This window comes from Stegostoma tigrinum, chromosome 15 (assembly GCF_030684315.1).
Source record: "Stegostoma tigrinum isolate sSteTig4 chromosome 15, sSteTig4.hap1, whole genome shotgun sequence".
In the NCBI taxonomy this organism is placed as follows: domain Eukaryota; kingdom Metazoa; phylum Chordata; class Chondrichthyes; order Orectolobiformes; family Stegostomatidae; genus Stegostoma; species Stegostoma tigrinum.
Genome location: NC_081368.1, coordinates 14,507,479 through 14,528,956, shown reverse-complemented (window position 1 = coordinate 14,528,956; position 21,478 = coordinate 14,507,479). Strand labels below are relative to the sequence as shown.

Here is a 21,478-nt window from a genome sequence, read left to right as displayed (position 1 = left end):
GTGCTTCAATTGACAGCAGGGATTTAATCATGTCAAAGGAAAGGCATCTTGTTGCACTGTATAGTGTTCCTACCTCTGAGCCAGGAGGCCGGAGTTCAAGCCCTACCTGCTTCAGAGGTGTGTAGTAATAACTCTGAACTGCCTGCTTAGGTTGGTGGTGAGGGGTGGTCTGTGAGGAGAGGAACTGGGTCCCAACCACCACTTTCCGACTTGATTAAATGCTGTCTTGTCACCCAAGCCTTTAGTGGAATGTGACAAGCTTCTATTGATGGAGTGCAGTACAATCAGACATGGAGTTAAATCAAGGCCTCATTCACTGACCATGTTTTTAAAAAACTCGTCCATTGGATGACCGTGTCTCTGACTAGGCTAGCATTTAATTCTCATCCTTAATTGCATTATGATGTGTATTAATGACTAGTCGGCAGTGGCTACATGGTCACCATAAGGTTAGGTTTTTATTCCAGATTTTCATTGAAACCAAGTTTGTCCGTGGGCTATGGAGGGATTCAAATCCATATCGCAGAACAAAAACCTAGGGTCGGTTAGCTCAACAGGCTGAATGGCAGATTTGCAGCGTAGAGTGATGCCAACAGCATAGGTTCAATTCCCAGAGTAGCAGAGATTACCATAAAGACCCTCTCTCTTTGCCTGAGGTACGGTGACCCTTGGGTTAAACTACCACCAGTAATCTCTTCTCCCTTTAATGTCTGGTCTGGTGAGGATTTTACCTTTTTACAATAGGGCCACTATTGCAAAATAATAAAAGAAGCAGGGAAGTTTGTGTCCAAAATCAAATTATCATTCTTACATTACAACATCGATTGCATTTGTAAAAACATAAAAGATCTACATTTTCTATGAAGAACTTTGAGATGTATTGATGTCGTAAAAGGTGCTAAAATAACATGTCATTTGTTTCCTCAGACACAGAGTTAGCAGATAAAAGTAACTGAAAACAAGATGCAATAACACTCAACACTGCAGAAACGCCCCCCGCCCCCTCAAGGATGTGTCCTCAGCCCCCCACTATACTCACTGTATATCTCTGACTGTGTTGCCAAATTCCGAACAAATGCCATCTATAAGTTCACTGCTGACGCCGCTGTCGTAGGTTGGAAACCTAACAATGATGAGTCAAACTACAGAAGGGAGACAGAGGGCTTGGTGGTGTGGTGCAATGAAAACAATCTGTCTCTCAATGTCGCAAAACTAAAGAACTGATCATCGACTTCAGAAAGAAAGGAGGAGAATGTGATCCCATCTACATCAATGGAACTGAAATGGAGAGAGTGAAGCCCACACTCCAGAACTACATGGGAACGAAGAAGGACACTTATACAAGGTTCTTGCTTTAAACGGATATCCCTGAAACTTCATCCACAGATGCCTACAATACAGATAAGAAGAGGACACAGTATGTGTTAACACACTGGCCACACTGCCCGACATCAAGAACATATCAGAACTGACAACAAGACTCCTAAGACCACTAGGAACCATGGTGGCCCACAGGCCGACAGCCAGTCTACGACAAACACTTACATGGATTAAAGACTCCATTCCCACAACATGCAGAAGGAACATGGTGTACAAAACATCATACAATGACTGCCACAAACATTACATTGGATAGCAAGAAAGGAAGCTAGCCATCAGAATACATGAACATCAACTAGCAGCAAAACAGCATGATGAACTCTCCTTAATATAGGTACACTCAGACAATGAAGGCCTTCAATTTAACTGGGACAAGGTAACCATAGTAGTCTAAGCCAAACAGACACGCACAGGAATTCCTAGAGGCTAATTCTCCATCCATAATGCAATCAAACAAATAGAATTGGAACCCATATATAAACCTACACAGATCAAAACCAGGAATGACAGTGCTCACCATAACGGATCAGACAATATAAATTTCAAACGGAGTAGAGTAACATCACATCATTGGGAGGCTCCACTGATGGTGTCACCTAGCATGGTCACAATATGTCTGAACAAAAACAAGCCAACCTCGGTGAGCAAGTCAACAACCTCAGCCAAAACCTGAGCTATGGATCTTTGCCAAAACTTTAAGCACCAAGTTCCTTGGAGTGACGGTAACTGACAACCTGTCTTGGACTTCCCACGTAGATGCGACAGTCAAGAAGGCACAACAAGCCCTCCTTTTCCTCAGGCAGCTCAGAAAATTTGGTATGTCCACAATGTCCCTCACCAACTTCTACAGATGTACCATTGAAAGCACACTGTCCGGGTTTATAACGGCCTGGTACGGCAACTGCTCTGCCCAGGACCGTAAGAAGCTACAGAAGGCCGTGTGACAAGCCTAGACCATCACAGAAGCCAATCTTCCATCCATGGACGCCACTTATATATGACTCGCTGCCGCGGAAAGGCTCCCAACATCATCAAAGACCCATCGCACCCTGGTAATGCTCTCCTGCAACCTCTTCCATCAGGCGGAAGATACAGAAGCTTGAACACACGCACCAGCAGGTTCAGGAACAGCATTTTTCCGGCTGTAATCAAACTGATGATTGGACTGTAGCCTCAGATAATGTAAGCTGTTTGCCTCCAAGTCTTTTTGATCTGTACATCCTTTCCTTGCTGTGATCTACCTGTATTGCTCGTAAACAAAGCTTTTGACTGTATTTCAGTAAGTGACAAAATCAAAAACAGTAAAAAAATGAACAGGATAAATAAATAAAACTCAATGTTCTCATCAGGATTGGCAATTACCACAAAAGCTAAGATTCTAAGGAGCAGTTAATGCATAGGAGAGACAGACTTTAGGCACTTGTAGATGTTCTGTTCAAACCTGGTCAAAAAGTAGACAGTAGGCAACTGTATCTGGTTTAGAGTTTGCAGTTGACACGAATACGTCAGCTTTTGTGCTCCTGAAATGCTGCTGGGCCTGCTGTGTTCATCCAGCCTCACATTTTATTATCTTAGCCAAGATTCTCCCACATAGATAGATTAGCAAACAAAAGGAATGGAGTAATTGTGGAAATCTCTCTCCTTAGGGTTTGGAATGCAGTGCCTGGAATGGGGGGTGGGGGTCAGGCTCAATTGAGGCATTGAAGAGGGCAGTTGGGATAGAAAGAGTGTCAATAAAGGGGTAAAATAGAAAGAAATTTCCACAGGTGGTGAGGGAATCGACAATGGGCCGAATGGCCACCTTCATCTGAGGGTGGTCAACTCAGGGTGTATGCTTGGATACCAGAGGGCCCCAGGCTCAGTGCACGCTGGGATACTGGAGGACCGGGTCTTGCGGTTGACACCACCGTGAAAATATGTGTCTTTTTGAGGGATTTGTTCTGTCCTGTTCCTCTTAAAGTGGGGTCGTTGTCAAACCTGGTGCCAAAGTGTCAGCTCTGTCGAAATTGGCATAATTAGCTTTGGGTTTGCCTAAACATTTAGACATAAGAAGCATGAGTGGGTGGAGTCAGGCTCACACAGAACCTGGGTTTTAGTTTTTGCTTTCAGTTTGATCATAATAGGGACAGATTTACAATTTGAAAAAATAATGTAATAGAGAATAAAATTAAGCACAGAAGCTACAGGTGTGACAGAAGTACAAGTAAGCAAGGAGGGGGAATTGCCCTTTTTTGATAAGGGAGGACATGACAACAGTACTTAGAGAGGATGTTCTTAAAGGGTCATCAAATGAGGCCATATTGTTACAGCTTAGAAACGAGAAGAGCATGGTCATTCTGTCGGGATGATATTACGGAGCCCCAAATACCCTCTGGGTACTAGAGGAGCAGATGTGTAGAGAGACTGCAGGTACCTGCAGGGATAATAGAATAATATTGGTTGGAGATTTTATTTTCCCCTGTATTGACTGGGCCACCCAGCATATAAAAGGCCCAGGTGGGGTGGAATTTGTCCAAAATGTCCAAGAAAATTTCGTAAATTAATGCGTAGAGGGCCTTACTCGGGAAGGTGCAACACTGGACCTCCTCTTAGAAAACGAGGTCGGGCAAGTCACTGAAGTGCCAGTCAGAGAGTACTTTGGGTTCAGTGCCTATAACTCTCTTAGTTTTAGCAAGTAATGGAAAAAGATAGGACAGGTCCACAGGTTAAGGTGCTAAACTGGACCAGGGCCAATTTTGGGGCCATGAGGCAGGATCTATCAGAGGTCAATTTGGTGAGTCTGTTTGAAGCAAAAGGAATGACTGGTAAATGGGAGGCTTTTAAAAGTGTGACATCAAGAGTCCAGAGACAGTGTGTCTTTGTTAGGGTGAAGGGAAAAGCTGGCAGGTTTAGAAATCTCTGGCTGATGAGGGATACTGAGGATCTGGTCAGGAAAAAGGGTGGGCATACATTGGGCTCAAATGAATCCTGAGATGACCATAAATCACAAGAGCGAAAAGTGGGTATGAGATGGATCTGCAGATAAAGTTAAAGATAATCCCAAGAGGTTCTGTATCTATATTAAGAATAAAAGGATGGCTGGGGAGAGAATAGGTCCCCTTAAAGATCAGCGTGGCCGTCTCTGTGTGGAGTCACAGTTGATGAGAGGTTTTTTTGAAAAGAATATTTCTCCTCTTTTTACTAAGGAAGGAACATGGATGCTAAGAAAATAATGGAAACAAGTGGGGATGTTTTGGACCGCATACACATTACCAGAGAGGAGGTGTTTGTGGCCTTAAAGCACATTAAGGTGGATAAATCCCCTGGACCTGATCAAGTCTGTCGTCAGACATAGTGGGAGGCTCAGGAAGAAATTACAGAGGCCCTTGCAGAGACTTTTGCTTCATCTTTAGCCGGTGGTGAAATTTCAGAAGACTGGAGCGTGGCTAAAGTTGTTCCATCGTTTAAGAAAATGAGCAAAGACAATTCAGGGAACTCCTGGCCAGTGAGCCTGACATCAGTGGTAGGCAAGTTATTGGAGAGCATACTGATGGACAGGATCAACCAACATTTGGATAGTCAAGGTCTGCTTAGGGATAGTCAGCATGGATTTGTGTGCGGAAGTCATATCCAACAAATCTTTCAGAGTTTTTCAAAGAGGTAACCAAGGGGATGGATGAGGGTAGGGCAGTGGATGTTGTTTGTATGGACTTTAGTAAGGCCTTTGACAAGGTCCCACATGGCAGGCTAGTCATGAAGGTTAGGTCGCATGGGATCCAGGGAGAGCCAGCTGACTGGATACAAAACTGGCTCGATGGTAGGAAGCAGACCGTGACGGTTGAAGGTTGTTTCTTGGACTGGAGGCCTGTGACTACTGGTGTGCCACAGGGGTCGGTGCTGGGACCTTTGTTACTGGTTATTGACAGAAATGATGTGGATGTGAATGTACAAGGCATGATCAGTAAGTTTGCAGATGATACAAAATTAGGAGGTATTGTTGATAGAAAAGCAAGTTATTAAAAGTTACAGAGGGATCTGGATCAGACGGGGAAGTGGGCTGACGATTGGCAAATACAGATAAGTGTGAGGTGTTGCACTTTGGAGAGTCAAACCAAGGTAGGACGTATACAGTAACTGGTGAGGCGCTGAGGAGTGTCTTGGAACAGAGGGACCCAGGAGTACAAGTACATAGTTTGTTGAAAGTGGTGTCACAGGTGGACAGGGTAATGAAGAAGGCGTTTAGCACGCTGGCCTTCATTGTTCGAGGGATTGAGTATCGGAGTTGGGGCGTTATGTTACAGCTGTATATGTTGTTGGTGAGGCTGTACTTGGAGTATTGTGTACAGTTTTAGTCACTCTGTTATAGGAAAGACACAGTTAAACTGGAAAGTGTGCAAAGATTTACAAGGATGTTGCCAGGACTAGTAGGCCTGAGTTATAGGGAGAGGTTGGCCAGGATAGGACTTTATTCCTTGGAGAGTGAGGGGTGAGCTTAGTGAGGAGTATAAAAGCACGGAGAGGCATGGATAGGACGAATGCATATAGTCTTTTTCCCGGGGACGGGGAATTGAAAACTAGAAGGCACAGGTTTAAGGTGAGAGGGGAAAGATTTCAGAAGGACCTGAGGGGCTACTTCTGCACGCAGAGAGTGGTGCATAGATGGAAGGGGCTGCCAGAGAAAGTGGTGGAGGCAGGTACAATAGCAATATTTAAAACAACATTTGGCTAGATACAGGGATGGGATGGGTTTAGCGGGATTGGGACCAAATGTGGGCAATTGGGACTGAATGGGCACCATGGACCAGTTTGGGCTGAAGGGCCTGTTTCCATGCTGTATCACTCTAACACTGCAGTTCCATTTCCTCCAGCTGTTCAGCTCTTAAGTTGAATTAAGACTGATGGACAGAGAAGGAAAAATAATTTTTCCTCCACTAGTAGCAACATGTCAATTCTGCCAATAGAGGTCACTGCAGAATGCCAAAATGATGATTTAAGAGACACAAAGGTCTTTCGTTACCTTAGATCCACTTAGCACCAGATGAAGTTATTGTTTAATTGTGAAGCTGTCACCTATACGTTACTGTTAAGTTTGCCAGCCGCAGGAGTTTGTCATTTGCTGCCAATTCTTAAACTTTAACATAGGACATAGAACATTACAGCCTAGTACAGGCCCTTCGGCCCTCGATGTTGTGCCGACCTGTCATACCGATCTCAAGCCCATCTAACCTACACTATTCCATGTACGTCCATATGCTTGTCCAATGACGACTTAAATGTACTTAAAGTTGGCGAATCCACGACCATCGCAGGCAAAGTGTTCCATTCCCTTACTACTCTCTGAGTAAAGAAACTATCTCTGACATCTGTCCTATATCTTTCACCCCTCAATTTAAAGCTATGCGCCCTCGTGCTCGCTGTCACCATCCTAGGAAAAAGGCTCTCCCTATCCACTATATCTAACCCTCTGATTATTTTATATGTGTCAATTAAGTCACCTCTCAACCTTCTCTCTAATGAAAACAGCCTCAAGTCCCTTAGCCTTTCCTCGTAAGACCTTCCCTCCATGCCAGGCAACATCTAGTAAATCTCCTCTGCACCCTTTCCAAAGCTTCCACATCCTTCTTATAATGCGGTGACCAGAACCGTACACAATACTCCAAGTGCGGCCGCACCAGAGTTTTGTACAGATTCACCATAACCTCTTGGTTCCGGAATTCGATCCCTCTATTAATAAAAGCTAAAACACTGTATGCCTTCTTAACAGCCCTGTCAACCTGAGTGGCAACTTTCAAGGATCTGTGTACATGGACACCAAGATATCTCTGCTCATCTACACTGCTAAGAATCTTACCATTAGCCCGGTACTTTGCCTTCCGGTTACTCCTACCAAAGTGCATCACCTCACACTTGTCTGCATTAAACTCCATTTGCCACCTCTCAGCCCAGCTCTGCAGCTTATCTATATCTCTCTGTAACCTACAACATCCTTCGTCACTATCCAAAACTCCACCGACCTTAGTGTTGTCTGCAAATTTACTAACCCATCCTTCTACGCCCTTATCCAGGTCATTTATAAAAATGACAAACAGCAGAGGACCCAACACCGACCCTTGCGGTACACCACTAGTAACTGGTCTCCAGGATGAACATTTCCCATCAACTACCACCCTCTGTCTTCCTTCAGCAAGCCAATTTCTGATCCAAACTGCTATATCTCCCACAATCCCATTTCTCCGCATTTTGTACAATAGCCTACTGTGGGGAACCTTATCGAACGCCTTGCTGAAATCCATATACACCACATCAACCGGTTTACTCTCATCGACCTGTTTGGTCACTTTCTCAAAGAACTCAATAAGGTTTGTGAGGCACGACCTTCCCTTCACAAAACCATGCTGACTATCCCTAATCAATTTATTCTTTTCTAGATGATGATAAATCCTATCCCTTATAACCTTTTCCAACACTTTCCCAACAACTGAGGTAAGGCTCACTGGTCTATAATTACCAGGGCTGTCTCTACTCCCCTTCTTGAACAGGGGAACCACACTTGCTATCCTCCAGTCGTCTGGCACTATTCCTGTAGACGATGACGAGTTAAAGATCAAAGCCAAAGGCTCGGCAATCTCCTCCCTGGCTTCCCAGAGGATCCGAGGATAAATCCCATCCAGCCCAAGGGACTTATCTATCTTCACACTCTGTAGGATTTCTAATACCTCTTCCTTGCGAACCTCAATCCCACCTAGTCTAGTAGCCTGTATCTCAGTATTCTCCTCGACAACATTGCCATTTCTAGAGTGAATACTGTCGAAAAATATTCATTTAGTGCATCCCCTATCTCATCTGACTCCACACACAACTTACCACTACTATCCTTGATTGGGCCTAATCTTACTCTTGTCATTTTTTTATTCCTTAAATATCTATAGAAAGCCTGAGGGTTTACCCTGATCCTATCCGCCAACAACGTCTCATGTCTCCTCCTGGCTCTTCTGAGCTCTCTCTCTAGCTATCTCTCTCTACCTTGTAGCCCTCAAGTGCCCCAACTGAGCCTTCACATCTCATCCTAACATAAGTCTTCTTCTTCCTCTTGACCAGAGTTTCCACTTCCTTCGTAAACCACGGCTCCCGCGCTCTACAGCTTCCTCCCTGCCTGACAGGTACATACTTATCTAGGACATACAGGAGCTTTTCCTTGAATTAGCTCCACATTTCTAATGTGCCCATCCCCTGCAGTTTCCTTCCCCATTCTATGTTCCCTAAATCTTGCCTAATCTCATCATAATTGCCTTTCCCCCAGCTATAACTCTTGCCCAGTGGTATACACCTATCCCTTTCCATCACTAAAGTAAACATAACAGAATTGTGATCGCTATCACCAAAGTGCTCACCTACTTCCAAATCTAACACCTGGCCAGGCTCATTACCCAGTACCAAATCTAATGTGGCTTCGCCCCTTGTTGGTCTATACACATACTGTGTCAGGAAGCCCTCCTGCACACACTGGACAAAAACTGACGCATCTATAGTACTCGAACTATAGTGTTCCCAGTCAATATTTGGAAAGTTGAAGTCCCCCATGACAACTACCCTGTCTCTCTCACTGCTATCAAGAATCATCTTCGCTATCCTTTCCTCTACATCTCTGGAACTATTCGGACGCCTATAGAAAACTCCCAACAGGGTGACCTCTCCTTTCCTGTTTCTAACCTCCGCCCATACTACCTCAGTTGACGAGTCCCCAGACATCCTTTCTGCAACTGTAATACTGTCCTTGACCAACAATGCCACACCTCCGCCCCTTTTACCATCTTCTCTGTTCTTACTGAAACATCTAAATCCCGGAACCTGCAACAACCATTCCTGTCCCTGCTCTATCCATGTCTCCGAAATGGCCACAACATCGAAGTCCCAGGTACCAACCCATGCTGCAAGTTCACCAACCTTATTCCGGACGCTCCTGGCATTGAAGTAGACACCCTTCAAACCAACTTCTTGCTTGCCGGTGCCATCTTGCGTCCCTGAAACTTTATTTTGGACCTTCCTACTCTCAACCTTCTCTATACTCGAACTACAATTTTGGTTCCCATCCCCCTGCTGAATTAGTTTAAACCCACCCGAATAGCCTTAGCAAATTTCCCTCCCAGGATATCAGTACCCCTCTGGTTCAGGTGAAGACCATCTTGCTTGTGGAGGTCCCACCTACCCCAGAACGAGCCCCAATTATCCAAGAATCCAAAACCCTTCCTCCTGCACCACCCCTGTAGCCATGTGTTCAACTCCTCTCTCTCCCTATTCCTCGCCTCACTAGCACGTGGCACGGGCAACAAACCAGAGACAACAACTCTGCTCGTTCTCGCTCTAAGCTTCCACCTGAGCTCCCTGAATTTCTGCCTTAAATCCGCATCTCTCTTCCTAACCTATTTCGTTGGTACCTATGTGGACCACGAGTTGGGGCAGCTCTCCCTCCCCCTTAAGGATCCCAAAAACACGATCAGAGACATCACGCACCCTGGCACCTGGGAGGCAACACACCAACCATGAGTCTCTCTCGTCCCCACAGAACCTCCTATCTGTCCCCCTACCTACAGAGTCCCCAGTGACTACTGCTCTGCTCCTCACAAATATATTACCTCACTTACTCAGCAGTCCGGTGTCCGCTCCTGCTCAGCGTACGCTCCGCCTATTCATGAGGTAAGTTTTTAAAGCAGTGACTCACCGGCTTCCCGACAGGCCCCTGGTCGAAGCTCCCACTCGCGCTGCTGCTGCAAGCAGAAATGGAAGGCACCGACGCTCGAGGTAAGACAGCCCACTGAATCCAAATCTCAGAAGAATTCATTCTCCTTGAAATGATGCTTTTTGTTGCTGCAGGTTGAAGTGATTTCAACACTTCTCAAGAGCACATTCTAGCTACACTGGTCAGTTTCTATTGAATGAATGATATTATGTTCCAAATAGGTATTGACTTGAGAAAATGGACAGGTAAAAACATTCTTGGGCAATATTTCATGCAATTTGATCCCCTTAGCGTTCATTAATCCCTAGAAGACACATGATGCATCCTGCGGAGGCAATGGTCTAGTGGTATTTTCATTGGACTGTTAATCCAGAAACCCAGGTAATGTTCTGGGGACCCGGGTTTGAATCCCACCATGGCAGATGGTGGAATTTGAATTCAATAAATATCTGGAATTAAGCATCTAATGAAGACCATGAATCCGTTGCCGATTTTTCAGGGAAAGCCCATCTGGTTCACTAAAGGCTAAACCCTTGAGGGAAGGAAACTGCCATCCTTACGTGGTCTGGCCTACATGAGACTCTAGATCCACAGCAATGTGGTTGACTCTGAACAGCCCTCTAGGGAATTAGGGATGGACAATAAATACTGCCTAGCCAGCAACGCCCTTATCTCATTAAAAACCAAAAGAACTGCAGATGCTGTAAATCAGGAACAAAAACAAAGTTGCTGGAAAAGCTCAGCAGGACTGGCAGCATCTATGTAGGAGAAAACAGAGTTAACATTTCGGGTCTGGTGACCCTTCCTCAGAACTGTTCTGTTTTGAGGAAGGGGTCACCGGACCCAAAACGTTAACTCTGTTTTCTCCTCCACAGATGCTGCCAGACCTGCTGAGCTTTTCCAGCAAATTTGTTTTTGACTGTTACCCCATTACTGAGTAAAGGGGAAAAAATCTGATCATGCTGCAAAGTTCTTGAATCTTTCCATTTCAGCATCAGGAATAATCCTTTCCTCCAGATCCTATTAACCTCTCCTTTGCTCACCATACATCTGGGAATCTCAACTCCCACAATTTATACATATGCACATCTTTCCTATTTTCCTGGAGCCCATGACTTTCTTCTTCAGGGTCTTAGTTGCTTGGACTCTACCATCCATACAGTTGCTCATTCACCCATCCACCCAACACAGACATACATGGAAACACTCACTCCACTGCTCAGGCAAAGTTCAGTTCCCAATGTCCAACCCTATAGTGGCTAACCCCTTTCAACTCCCCTGCTCCCAGTTACAGGCCCTTCCCATACTCACCAGATCCCTCGATATTGTGGAAAGTTTTCTTGGGGCCTGGGATGGGGGTGAGGGGGGAGGTATAGGGGCAGGTGTAGCACTTCCTGCAGTTCCAGGGAAAAGTGCCGGGTGTGATGGGGCTGGAGGGGAGTGTGGAGCAGACAAGGGAATCACGGACAGAGTGGTCCCTCTGGAAAGCAGATAAGGGTGGGGAGGGAAAAGATGTCTTTGGTGGTGGGGTCAGATTGCAGATGGCAGAAGTGTTGGAGGATGATGCGTTAGATCCGGAGGTTAGTGGGGTGGTACGTGAGGATGAGGGGGATTCTGTTTTGGTTGTTATTGTAGGGAGGGGGTGTGAGGGATGAGTTGTGGGAAACGTGGAAGACACGTTCGAGGGCATTCTCGACTACTGAGGTGAAGCGGGGGAAGTTGTGGTCCTTGAAAAACAACAATGACACCCGAAAGTTGCAGGAACAGCAACTTGGGAATACTGCAGCCCAATGGTATCAATGTGTACTTCACAAGCTTCAAAATCTCCCCTCCCCCTACCGCATCCCAAAACCAGCCCAGTTTGTTCCCGCCTCCCTAACCTGTCCTTCCTCTCACGTATCCCCTCCTCCCACCTCAAGCCCCACCCCAATTCCTACCCACTAACTTCATTCTGCCCCCTTGACCTGTCTGTCCTCCCTGGACTGACCTATCCCCTCCCTACCTCCCCACGTACACTCACCTTTACTCCACCCCCAGCTCTTTGACCTGTCTCTCTTCTCTCCACCTATCTTCTCCTCTATCCATCTTTGATCCGCCTCCTCCTCTCTCCTTATTTAGTTCAGAACCCCCTTCCCCTCCCCCATTCCTGAAGACGGGTCTAGGCCCGAAATGTCAGCTTTCCTGCTCCTCTGATGCTGCTTGGCCTGCAGAAGGAGTTCGGCAGGTTAGGAGAGTGGGCAAAGAAGTGGCAGATGGAATACAGCAGGGAAAGTGTCTTGCACTTTGGTAAGACTAGAGACATGGGCTATATTCTCAATGGGGAGAAAATTCAGAAATCTGAGGTGCAAAGGGACTTGGGAGTTCTAATCCATGTTTCTCTTAACGTGAACTTGCATGTTGAGTCAGTATTTAGGAGGCCAGATACAATGTTGGCATTTATCTTGAGGACTAGAATATAAAAAGCAGTGATGTTCTTCTGAGACTTTCCTAAGCTCTGGTCAGACACATTTAGGAGTTTTGTAAACAATTTTGGGCCCCATACCCTCAGAAAAGATGTACTGGTCCTGGAGCAGTTTCAGAGGAGGTTCACAAGAATGATCCCAGGAATGAAAGGCTTAACATATGAGGAACGTTTGAGGACTCTGGGTATATACTCGATAGAGTTTAGAAGGATGAGGGGGGATCTAATTGAAACTTACAGAATATGGAACAGACTGGACATTGGGAAGATGTTTCCATTGGCAGGAGAGACTAGGACCCGAGGGCACAGCCTTAGAGTAAAGGGAAGACCCTTTAGAACAGAGACAAGGGGAAACTTCTTCAGCCAGAGAACAGTGAATCTACGAAATTCATTACCACAGAAGGCTGTGGTGACCGGGTCATTGAGTATACTTAAGGCAGAGATAGATAGGCTCTTGACTGTCAACAGAATCAGAGTTTACAGGGAGAAAGCAGGAGAATAGAGCTGAAAATCTTGTCAGCCATGATTGAATGGTGGAGCACTTGATGGGCTGAATGGCCTAATTTCTGCTCCTATGTCTTATGGTCTTATTTCTAAGGTAGGAGATCCAGGTTCAAGTCCAACCCACATCACAGATGTGCAATAACATCTTTGAACAGGTTGATTAGAAAATATCCAGAGCTGGATTCTTCATTATTGGAGAAGTAGGCTTCTGGACAAAGAAGGGAAGAATGGAAACTGATGTTTGTGTTAAACTACAAAGCTCTTGTAATCGAAACTGTTTCACTGCCTAATTCAGTACATGGAGACTGGTCAGTTTAAACACCATAAGCCTTCACTGTTCCCACGTATGGAACACCTCACCCACCTCATAACAGCATTGCTCCCAAACCCTTAGGGGTTCCATTCCCCAATGTCCCAGGGTCACATGAGAGCATGCATTCTACCGGTTCTGGTATATCAGCCTCTTTCCACTGAGTACTCCGGGTTCAGGCACTTTAATCACCGACTCTTGCAGCCAGCCAGCCAGATAGCAACAAACATCGGAAACTAATAAATGGACACTGTGCCCATCTTATTCCACCCCCAGCTACTGTGTCACAACAGATCAGGGAATACGCACTCCAACCCACCCCAAAAACTAACAGATCATGATATTCCAGCACATCTAGACTTCAAAGCCCCAGGATTTCCCTCTACAATAGAACTCTTCTCTGGAAAAAATGCACTCAAATTTTACACAAATTAAACATTTAATGTAACAACCTCTTTGCTCTTTAACCCTTGATCCTCAGTCCTATAACTTGCATCTAATCTGCTACTTGTTTCTGATCATTTTGCTTTGCACCTTACACTTCAGAATAGAGAAGAAACAATGATTAAATACACAAATATTTATGTTAAATTTCACAGCTAGAGAATGTGAACACCAAAGGACAAAGGAAAATACTGGAATTCCTAAACTTACACCATAAATAAACATATGCAATCATACTAGTCTTATTCATAAAACTGCACTGGAACATTATAAGACATAATACTACTACCGATTTTATTTATCTTCATCAATTCTCTGCCCAAAGGCAGGTCTGACCTGCAGTGGGTGGGTCAATATCATGGATAGAGCAAGAAAGCAGATCCTGACTCCACCCCCCAGCAGGAAGCAGGAACTGAACCTCATAATCACTGGCAACAACCTGACTCACACCAGCCATCCAGTTACCTCAACAAATAAGTCAGCCAACTCCCGCTAGGCGTTCGAGTTACTGTGGACAACATGCTTTACATGCACCTTTCAGTCTGGAGGTTCACAAGAATGATTCCGGGAATGAAAGGCTTAACATATGAGGAATGTTTGAGGACTCTGGGTCTATACTCAATAGAGTTTAGAAGGATGAGGGGGAATCTAACTGAAACTTACAGAATACGGAACAGACTGAACAGAGTGGACATTGGGAAGATGTTTTCATTGGTGTTGGCAGAGGTCCCAAAGTTCTTTTTATCACATCACCTGTCCAAGCAGAAATCTCTCCTGCCCTTCCTGTCTGCCACTGTTGTGTGTTGGAAGGATTTACAAACTGAAACTCAAATCTTTTGACCATGTTATAAACACAGCTTCCTTGGCCATCAAGTGCTGGGATGAGACTTGAACCTGCAGCTCCTGCTGCATTGTAGAATCTCCACGTATAACAATTCTGTTTCCTCTGCCATAACGGTGGGCATCTCTAACAAGAGGGAATCTAACCATTGCCTTTGGCGCTCAATGGTGTAACTATTGCTGGACCTTCCTCTATCAGCTCCAACAACATTCAAGAAGCTTGACATTACCAAGGCCAAAGCAGCCCACTTGATTGGCATTACTTCCACAAACATCCACTCCCTCCACCATCGAAGCTCTGTAGCAGCTTTGTCTACAAGATGCACTGCAGAAAATCACCTAGTCTCCTTAGGCATGTCCTTCCAAATCCACAGCTAATTTCATCTAAAAGGAAAAGGATAGCAGATACATGGGAACATCACTGCTCACAACCTCCCATCCAAGCCACTCACCATCCTGACTTGGAAATATATTGCTGTTCCCTCACTATTGCTGGGCCAAAATCCTAGGATTTCCCTCCCCAAAGGCATTGTGGGTCTAACTAGAGCAAATGGACTGCAGTTGTTAAAGAAGGCAGCTCACCACCTCCTTGTCAAGGGCAACTAGGGTCAGGCAATAAATCGGTGGCCCAGCCAGCAACACCCAGTTCCTGTGAATGAATAAAAAAAGAACCTGGAAATGCACAGTGCAAAGAAAAAGCAATAGTGTTGGGAATGTGAGTTGTGAGAGGACACGTGAAAGGGGTTGCACACACCATAATAAGAAACTTCAAAGAGCTTAGAGGACTCCATATTGTTTGCGATGATTTGGGAAATGCACAAGCAATCTACCACGTAACATGCAACGTGCTGCCCCTCATTGTTAAAAGGCATAGCTGTGTATTACTTGATGTTCCATTTGAAAGTCCAGGGGTATAAATGCTGTGCCTAGCAGATCCTATGGTCAATTCACAGTCTGCTGAAATGAGCAAGAATTGACTGGCTTTGTCATTTTTAAAAGAATGCCTGAAATAAATGTATGACGGATGTCTCAAAACATTAAGACAAGATTCATAAATGACGATAGAAAAATGCACCGAGGTTGAACAGGAAAAATATAGCAGGGCAAACTTCAAGAAAGAAGTACGTGAAATGCGGGGGAGTAATTCAAGGTCCTCAGTACAATGTGTGCAGCTGAAATGCTTCAATAGAAGCTACCAGGATATAAAACTGAATACATGTGACATGTCTCCTGCACCATATCTATCTTTCCCTGAAGTGTATTGACAAGTACACAGTGCAGTAAAGCTTAGAAGGCTGTGCTGATAGGGGTGGATGAAGTAAGGTGCGTGGAGGTTTACGTGAAGCATAAGCATCAGTGTGATGTCATTATTCAGCTTCCTGAGCTGTAAATTCTAAGTGAAAAGAGCTCCTGGCATGTACTGATATTATTCATTTCATTCACTAATTGAAAGGTAAGACTAAATGCACCATGAATACCTCTGTTAATAGCAGCTACCTAATGTCAGAGGGATTAATTTGAATCCTTGTGCAAACTGAATACAGAAGAGCTCAACAGATGACCCTTAATGACTGGTGCTGGCCTCTTAGTCACAACCTTTTGCGGACAGAGTCAGTTCTTTTTGAAACAACCACCCTCTGCACATTTGCCATGGTGGAGTCAGGATTTCAAGGAGGGATCTTCGATGGGTTTTCTTTAAATTGTTCCCTGCCCTCTTCCAAATTAACCAAGTACCTTATTTTCCTGTATCTTCCGTTTCTTCTCCAATAATCACACAAATCTTTTGTCTGCAGCACAAAAGCTCATCGAAAATGGCTGCATTGTGCAGATTATTGTTTATTCATTAAAAACAGGCAAAAAAGTACCTCCAGGGACTACAAAGTAAAGCATCCTGGCACTGACAAGTAAGGCTGCAATTTTCTCTTTTGTGGGTGAAGTGTGGGGGCAAGTGTGTTAGGTATGAACTAACAGATCAATCCCGTTCCTGAGAAAGCTTGTCAGAGCTGATTAAGAGCTGACCAGCGAGCTTCAGCATGGGAATGTGCCCTACTACATGTTATTTTTCCTTGCCAAGGCCAGGATGCTGTGAGCATAGAGTGCTTCTTAAATCTCTAACAAATGATGCCTTTCCAATACAAGAAGATCGAACACAACAAGAAACAACAGTCCAAATAGTCTGCGGCATCTGCAGTTCCTGCTATCTCAGTCCAAAATGTCTGATGTGCATCTAAAAGGCAAAAACATATCCCTGAATTATATTTGTGTTGGCATGCCAATATTAGAATCAAAGTGATTCTCAATGCTGAATTGCAGTCTTCTTTTAATTTGTTCATCGAACAAATGTATATATTATTTATATTATACAGTAACTGGAGATTCATCTGTACTCCTATAGATATGGACAGATGGTGGGTTAGAACGTTATCTCTCTGAAAAATATTGCCTATTAAAAAGTGTGTAAATTTTGGCTTGGGGGGGGTGGGGAAAAGAGGGGAGGTGGGATGGGAGACAGGCTGACGGGAAGTTGCGATGGGAGAGGTGGGAAGGCAGGACATGGGCAGAGGAGGGAAGGTGGGGCAGATGGATGGGGAGGGGATGGAGGAGGAGAAGACACTGGGGTTGGGGGGAGTGGAATATGAATTTAGGGGAGAACAGATAACAGCAGTTTTGTGGAGGAGAGGGAGTTCAGCTAAGACTGACATTTGATGGTTCCTGCTGTATCCCCATGCAGGCTATGATCCAACCAATCAATGCTCCCTTCTCATGCAGTATAAATTGGTGCTCCCTTTGTAAATTTGGTTTCTTGCATTCCAGACTTGAATTGTGTAAGACAAAAAGCTTTGAGCTTATGCCTGGATGAGTTGGGCCGAACAGCCTGATTCTGTACTGTATAACTCCATGACTATATAACAATGTCTAAATTCTATACTTCAAAGCAATTATTAACAGAAAACTTTGCCATTCTAATTGCACAAGATATGAGAGCTCAAACAGTACAACAGATATGTCTTATTCAAAGTACAAGTTGCTCAAGAGTTCCAGTAATTTGATTTCTAAATTGGTTAAATCAGCATTTTAGTCTCTCCTTCCTACGCAATGTCTATATCATATCAATCAGTTACAAACTGTAGGAAAATTGTGCAGTTGTCCATTTTCTACAATTTTAAAACTGTGACAGATTCAGCATTCCCACTAAAAACACAATTTGATTGATGTGGCAAAAATCAGTAGCAGGATTAGAACTTCTCTTAGACAATACAAGATGGTATAAGATAGGATGTGCCAAACTGGGGAGCGACATGGGTCAGACACAACAGTTGAAACTGCTTCTTTCAGGCAGTGTGCTCCAGATCATATCAACTTGAGCTAATTCAAATTAAATCTCTTTCAGAAATCAACCTTAAATCACTTTCTGCTGCATATTTGACAAGCCAACATAAAACTGGGCTGTGCAATAATTGGAATAAGTGAACACAGGAATCAAGATTCTTCAAGCAGTTCTTTCGGCATCGAACTGTGCGTTGTCGTGTTAATGTTGAAGAGATGCGCTTACCTGCACCTGTTCCACCTGAAGGATTGCGAGGTTTGGCAGGAGCTGTGAGAAAATAAACATTCTGTTACTGATGGGCACTGCATTAAAGATAATGTTGTGAAGGTGTTCAGAGATTATACTAAACCATTGCGTTCATGATAATTTCCATTTAGCCAATGCAGAGTGAAGAACTGAGATCATTTTAGATAAATCAGGCACTTTTCAGTGCTAATCCATGGCACTGTGCTGATTTATCAATTGAGATGCTATCTACGCCAGGACAAAATTTAAATTCAGCTTTACACCCCAAAGAGCCAGGTTCTTCTCTCAACCAGGTAATGAAACAAGGTATAGGCTAGAAAACAAAAATCTAAATCATGTCACCTTAGCACACTCCTGCCCATTTCTACCTTCAGTTACTGAGTGGCAACATTAAAGAACAAAAGATGCAGCAGAAAACTGAAGATAAAAATCCAGTATTTTAGAATTTACAGAAGGCAACTGGATTTTGATTTAAAAAAAAGAGGTTTCACCTTCGGAAGTTAACAACTCCATCTTAAAAATTATTTGAATTTGCACTAAGATGGGTTGTTTTACAACCTCTAAAAATTTTAAAGTACATCACAGCCAATGAACTACTTTTTGAAATTAATCACAATTATAGGGTGGGAAATAGAATCCCTACAGTGTGGAAATAGGTCCTTCAGCCCAACAAGTCCACACTGACACTTGCAGCATCCCACTCAGACCCATCCCTCTGTAACCCACCTAAGCAACACATCCCTGAACACTATGGGCAATTGAGCACAGCCAGCCCACCTAACCTGCACATCTTTGCACTGTGAGAGGAAACCGAAGCATCTGGAGGAATCCCGCGCAGACATAGGGAGTACGTGCAAACTCCACACAGACACAGTCAGCCAAAGGTATAACTGAACCCATGTCCCTGGTGTTGTGTGGTAGCAGTGCTAACCACAGAACCACTGTGCCACACCAATTTGCACACAAATAGCTCCCATAAAGAACAGTGTGCTCCAGAACTTGCTGCTCCCCTAGCCAAGCTCTTTCAGTATGGCTACAGCACTGGCATCTACCCTATACTGTGGGAAGTTGCTCAGGTATCCAACCCGGCCAATTACTGCCCCATCAGTCTACTCTCGAGCATCAGTAAAGTGATGGAGGGTGTCACCAACTGCACTATCGAGCAGCACCTGCTCAGTGACACTCAGTTTTGGGCTCTGCCAGGGCCGCTCAGCTCCAGATCCAGCTGAATTCCAAAGGTGAGTAGAGAGTGACAGCCCCTGACATCAAGGCTGCATTCGACCAAGTGTGACATCAAGGAGCCCTGGCAAAACCGGAATCAGTAGGTATCAGGGGAGTTATAGCTGGCACTAAGGAAGTTGGTTGTGATTGTGGGAGATCAGTCATTCCAGCTCCAGGATCTCACTACAGAATTGATTGGTTTACTGTCATGCGTGTTTTGTTACAAATTAAGGTAAAAAGTGTCTCCAGTGCTATCTTAAGACACAGAAAAATAAAAAAATATCGGCAGAAGAATAAAAACATCAAAGAAAATAGTGTTCAACTTTACAGTCTTTCTTGTTATGGGTCATGGGTCTGGTGGTTAGCCACATCTCCCCTCCACTGACACCCGGTCCACTCTGGGTCCTTGCTGAACCTTGCCAATGCAGACAGCACCAATGCCGCTGGGCACTGCGCCAGCCTAAACTCAACTCCACTGCTGCGTTAGCAAGAGAAGGCAGCCCCGGGTTGAGTTCAGCATGGGCCACGAGACGAGGTCCCAGCTTGCAACATGAGACAAGACGAGGTACCGGCGCAGTCTACTTGAAGGATTGTAAAGCTGATCGGTTTTATTTCTCTATTTTTGCAATTTATTCCCCAACATCCTGTACCTTGGTACTTTTGTACTTTTGTACCTAAGATGGTACCAATAAGTGGCAACTTTGTAAACTTTTTCACTGCACTCGTGTGAGTAGGTGTGACAATAACTCTAATTCTAACTGGCATTCAATGGCATTACCATCACTGAATTGCCCACTATCAACATCCTGGGTGCTACCATCAATCAAGAATTCAGTTGGACTCGCCACGTAAACACACTGACTGCAAGAGCAGGTCAGAGACTAAGAATACTGCAACTGATAACTCACCTCTTGATTCCCCAAACCCTGTCCACCATTCTAAAGGCACAAGTCAGGATTGTGAAGGAATACTCCCCACTTGCCTAGATGGATGCAGCTCCAATATCATTCAGGAAACTTGACACCCTCCAGGACAAAGGAGCACACTCGACCGGCACCACATCCAGAAGTATCCACTCCCTCGACCACTGGCACCTCCAAGAGTACAGTGTGAAACTACTATCGGCCTTGGCTTTTGAGTTCAGGGGTTGGGGTGGAATTTGCATTGATAACTTTCTGATATAATTGCAAGATTAGGTACCAACTAGGCCCTGGGTGACTCCTGAATGCAGTCAGCGTGTGTTCTATTTTCGAGTAGGATGCTGCCAAAGTACTTGAATCTGAAGTTTTAGTTTAACTCAACCAACAGTTGTTTGGTGGCTCAGTGGTTAGCATTGCTGCCTCACACAGCAGGGACCTGGGTTTGATCCCACCCTCTGGTGACTTCTGTGAGGAGATTGCATATTTCCCCTGAGTCTGTGTGGGTTTCCTCCCATGGTCCAAAGATGTGTAGGTTAGCTAGGTTGGCCATGCTAAGTTGCCCATAGTGTTCAGGGATGTGTAGCTTATCTGTGTTATAGGGGACGGGTCTGGTTGGGATGATCTAAGGGATGCTGTAGACTTGTTGGGCCGAAGGGCCTGTTTCCATAGTGTAGGGATTCTGTGATATTGCTTGAAAAAATATATTTTTTGTACTACATAACTAATTCACAAAGATAAAAATTCAAAGAGAAAATCAACATTTATGTTGTATGACAGGAGAACGCTTATTGGTTGGCAAGTAATCTGTTTGATAGAGGCAGTGCCATGGAGAAGTTACTCACTAATGCTGATTGACAGTTAACTACTAAGCTTTGTTTAAATTTTAAATCTGTTTGGTCTAAAATTTATGCAAAGTTTGACTTAGAACTATGGAGCAGCATTAACAGGTGCATTCTCAATGGCAATGCCTCTACAATCAAAATGCATTTGACAACCTATTAGCATGCACCTTTCATCCAGAATATTTGTTAATTTGCTTCTTGAATTGGTATTCTTACAAACTATCCTGATGAGCAAAGCAAAATGAATGTATGTTTTGTCAGCAATA

At 44.4% G+C, this 21,478-nt stretch overlaps 1 protein-coding gene across 7 annotated transcripts in view; it reads right to left on the bottom strand.

Annotated features, from left to right (window-relative positions):
- cd99l2 (CD99 molecule-like 2) overlaps positions 1 to 21,478 on the bottom strand; it is a 169,571-nt gene that overhangs the window by 43,778 nt on the left and 104,315 nt on the right. For all 7 annotated transcript variants that reach the window (XM_059651349.1, XM_059651348.1, XM_048544488.2 and 4 more), the window contains exon 3: positions 18,209 to 18,250. In XM_059651349.1, the coding sequence (XP_059507332.1) occupies positions 18,209 to 18,250 (42 nt within the window). The remainder of the gene's footprint in view (positions 1 to 18,208; positions 18,251 to 21,478) is intronic.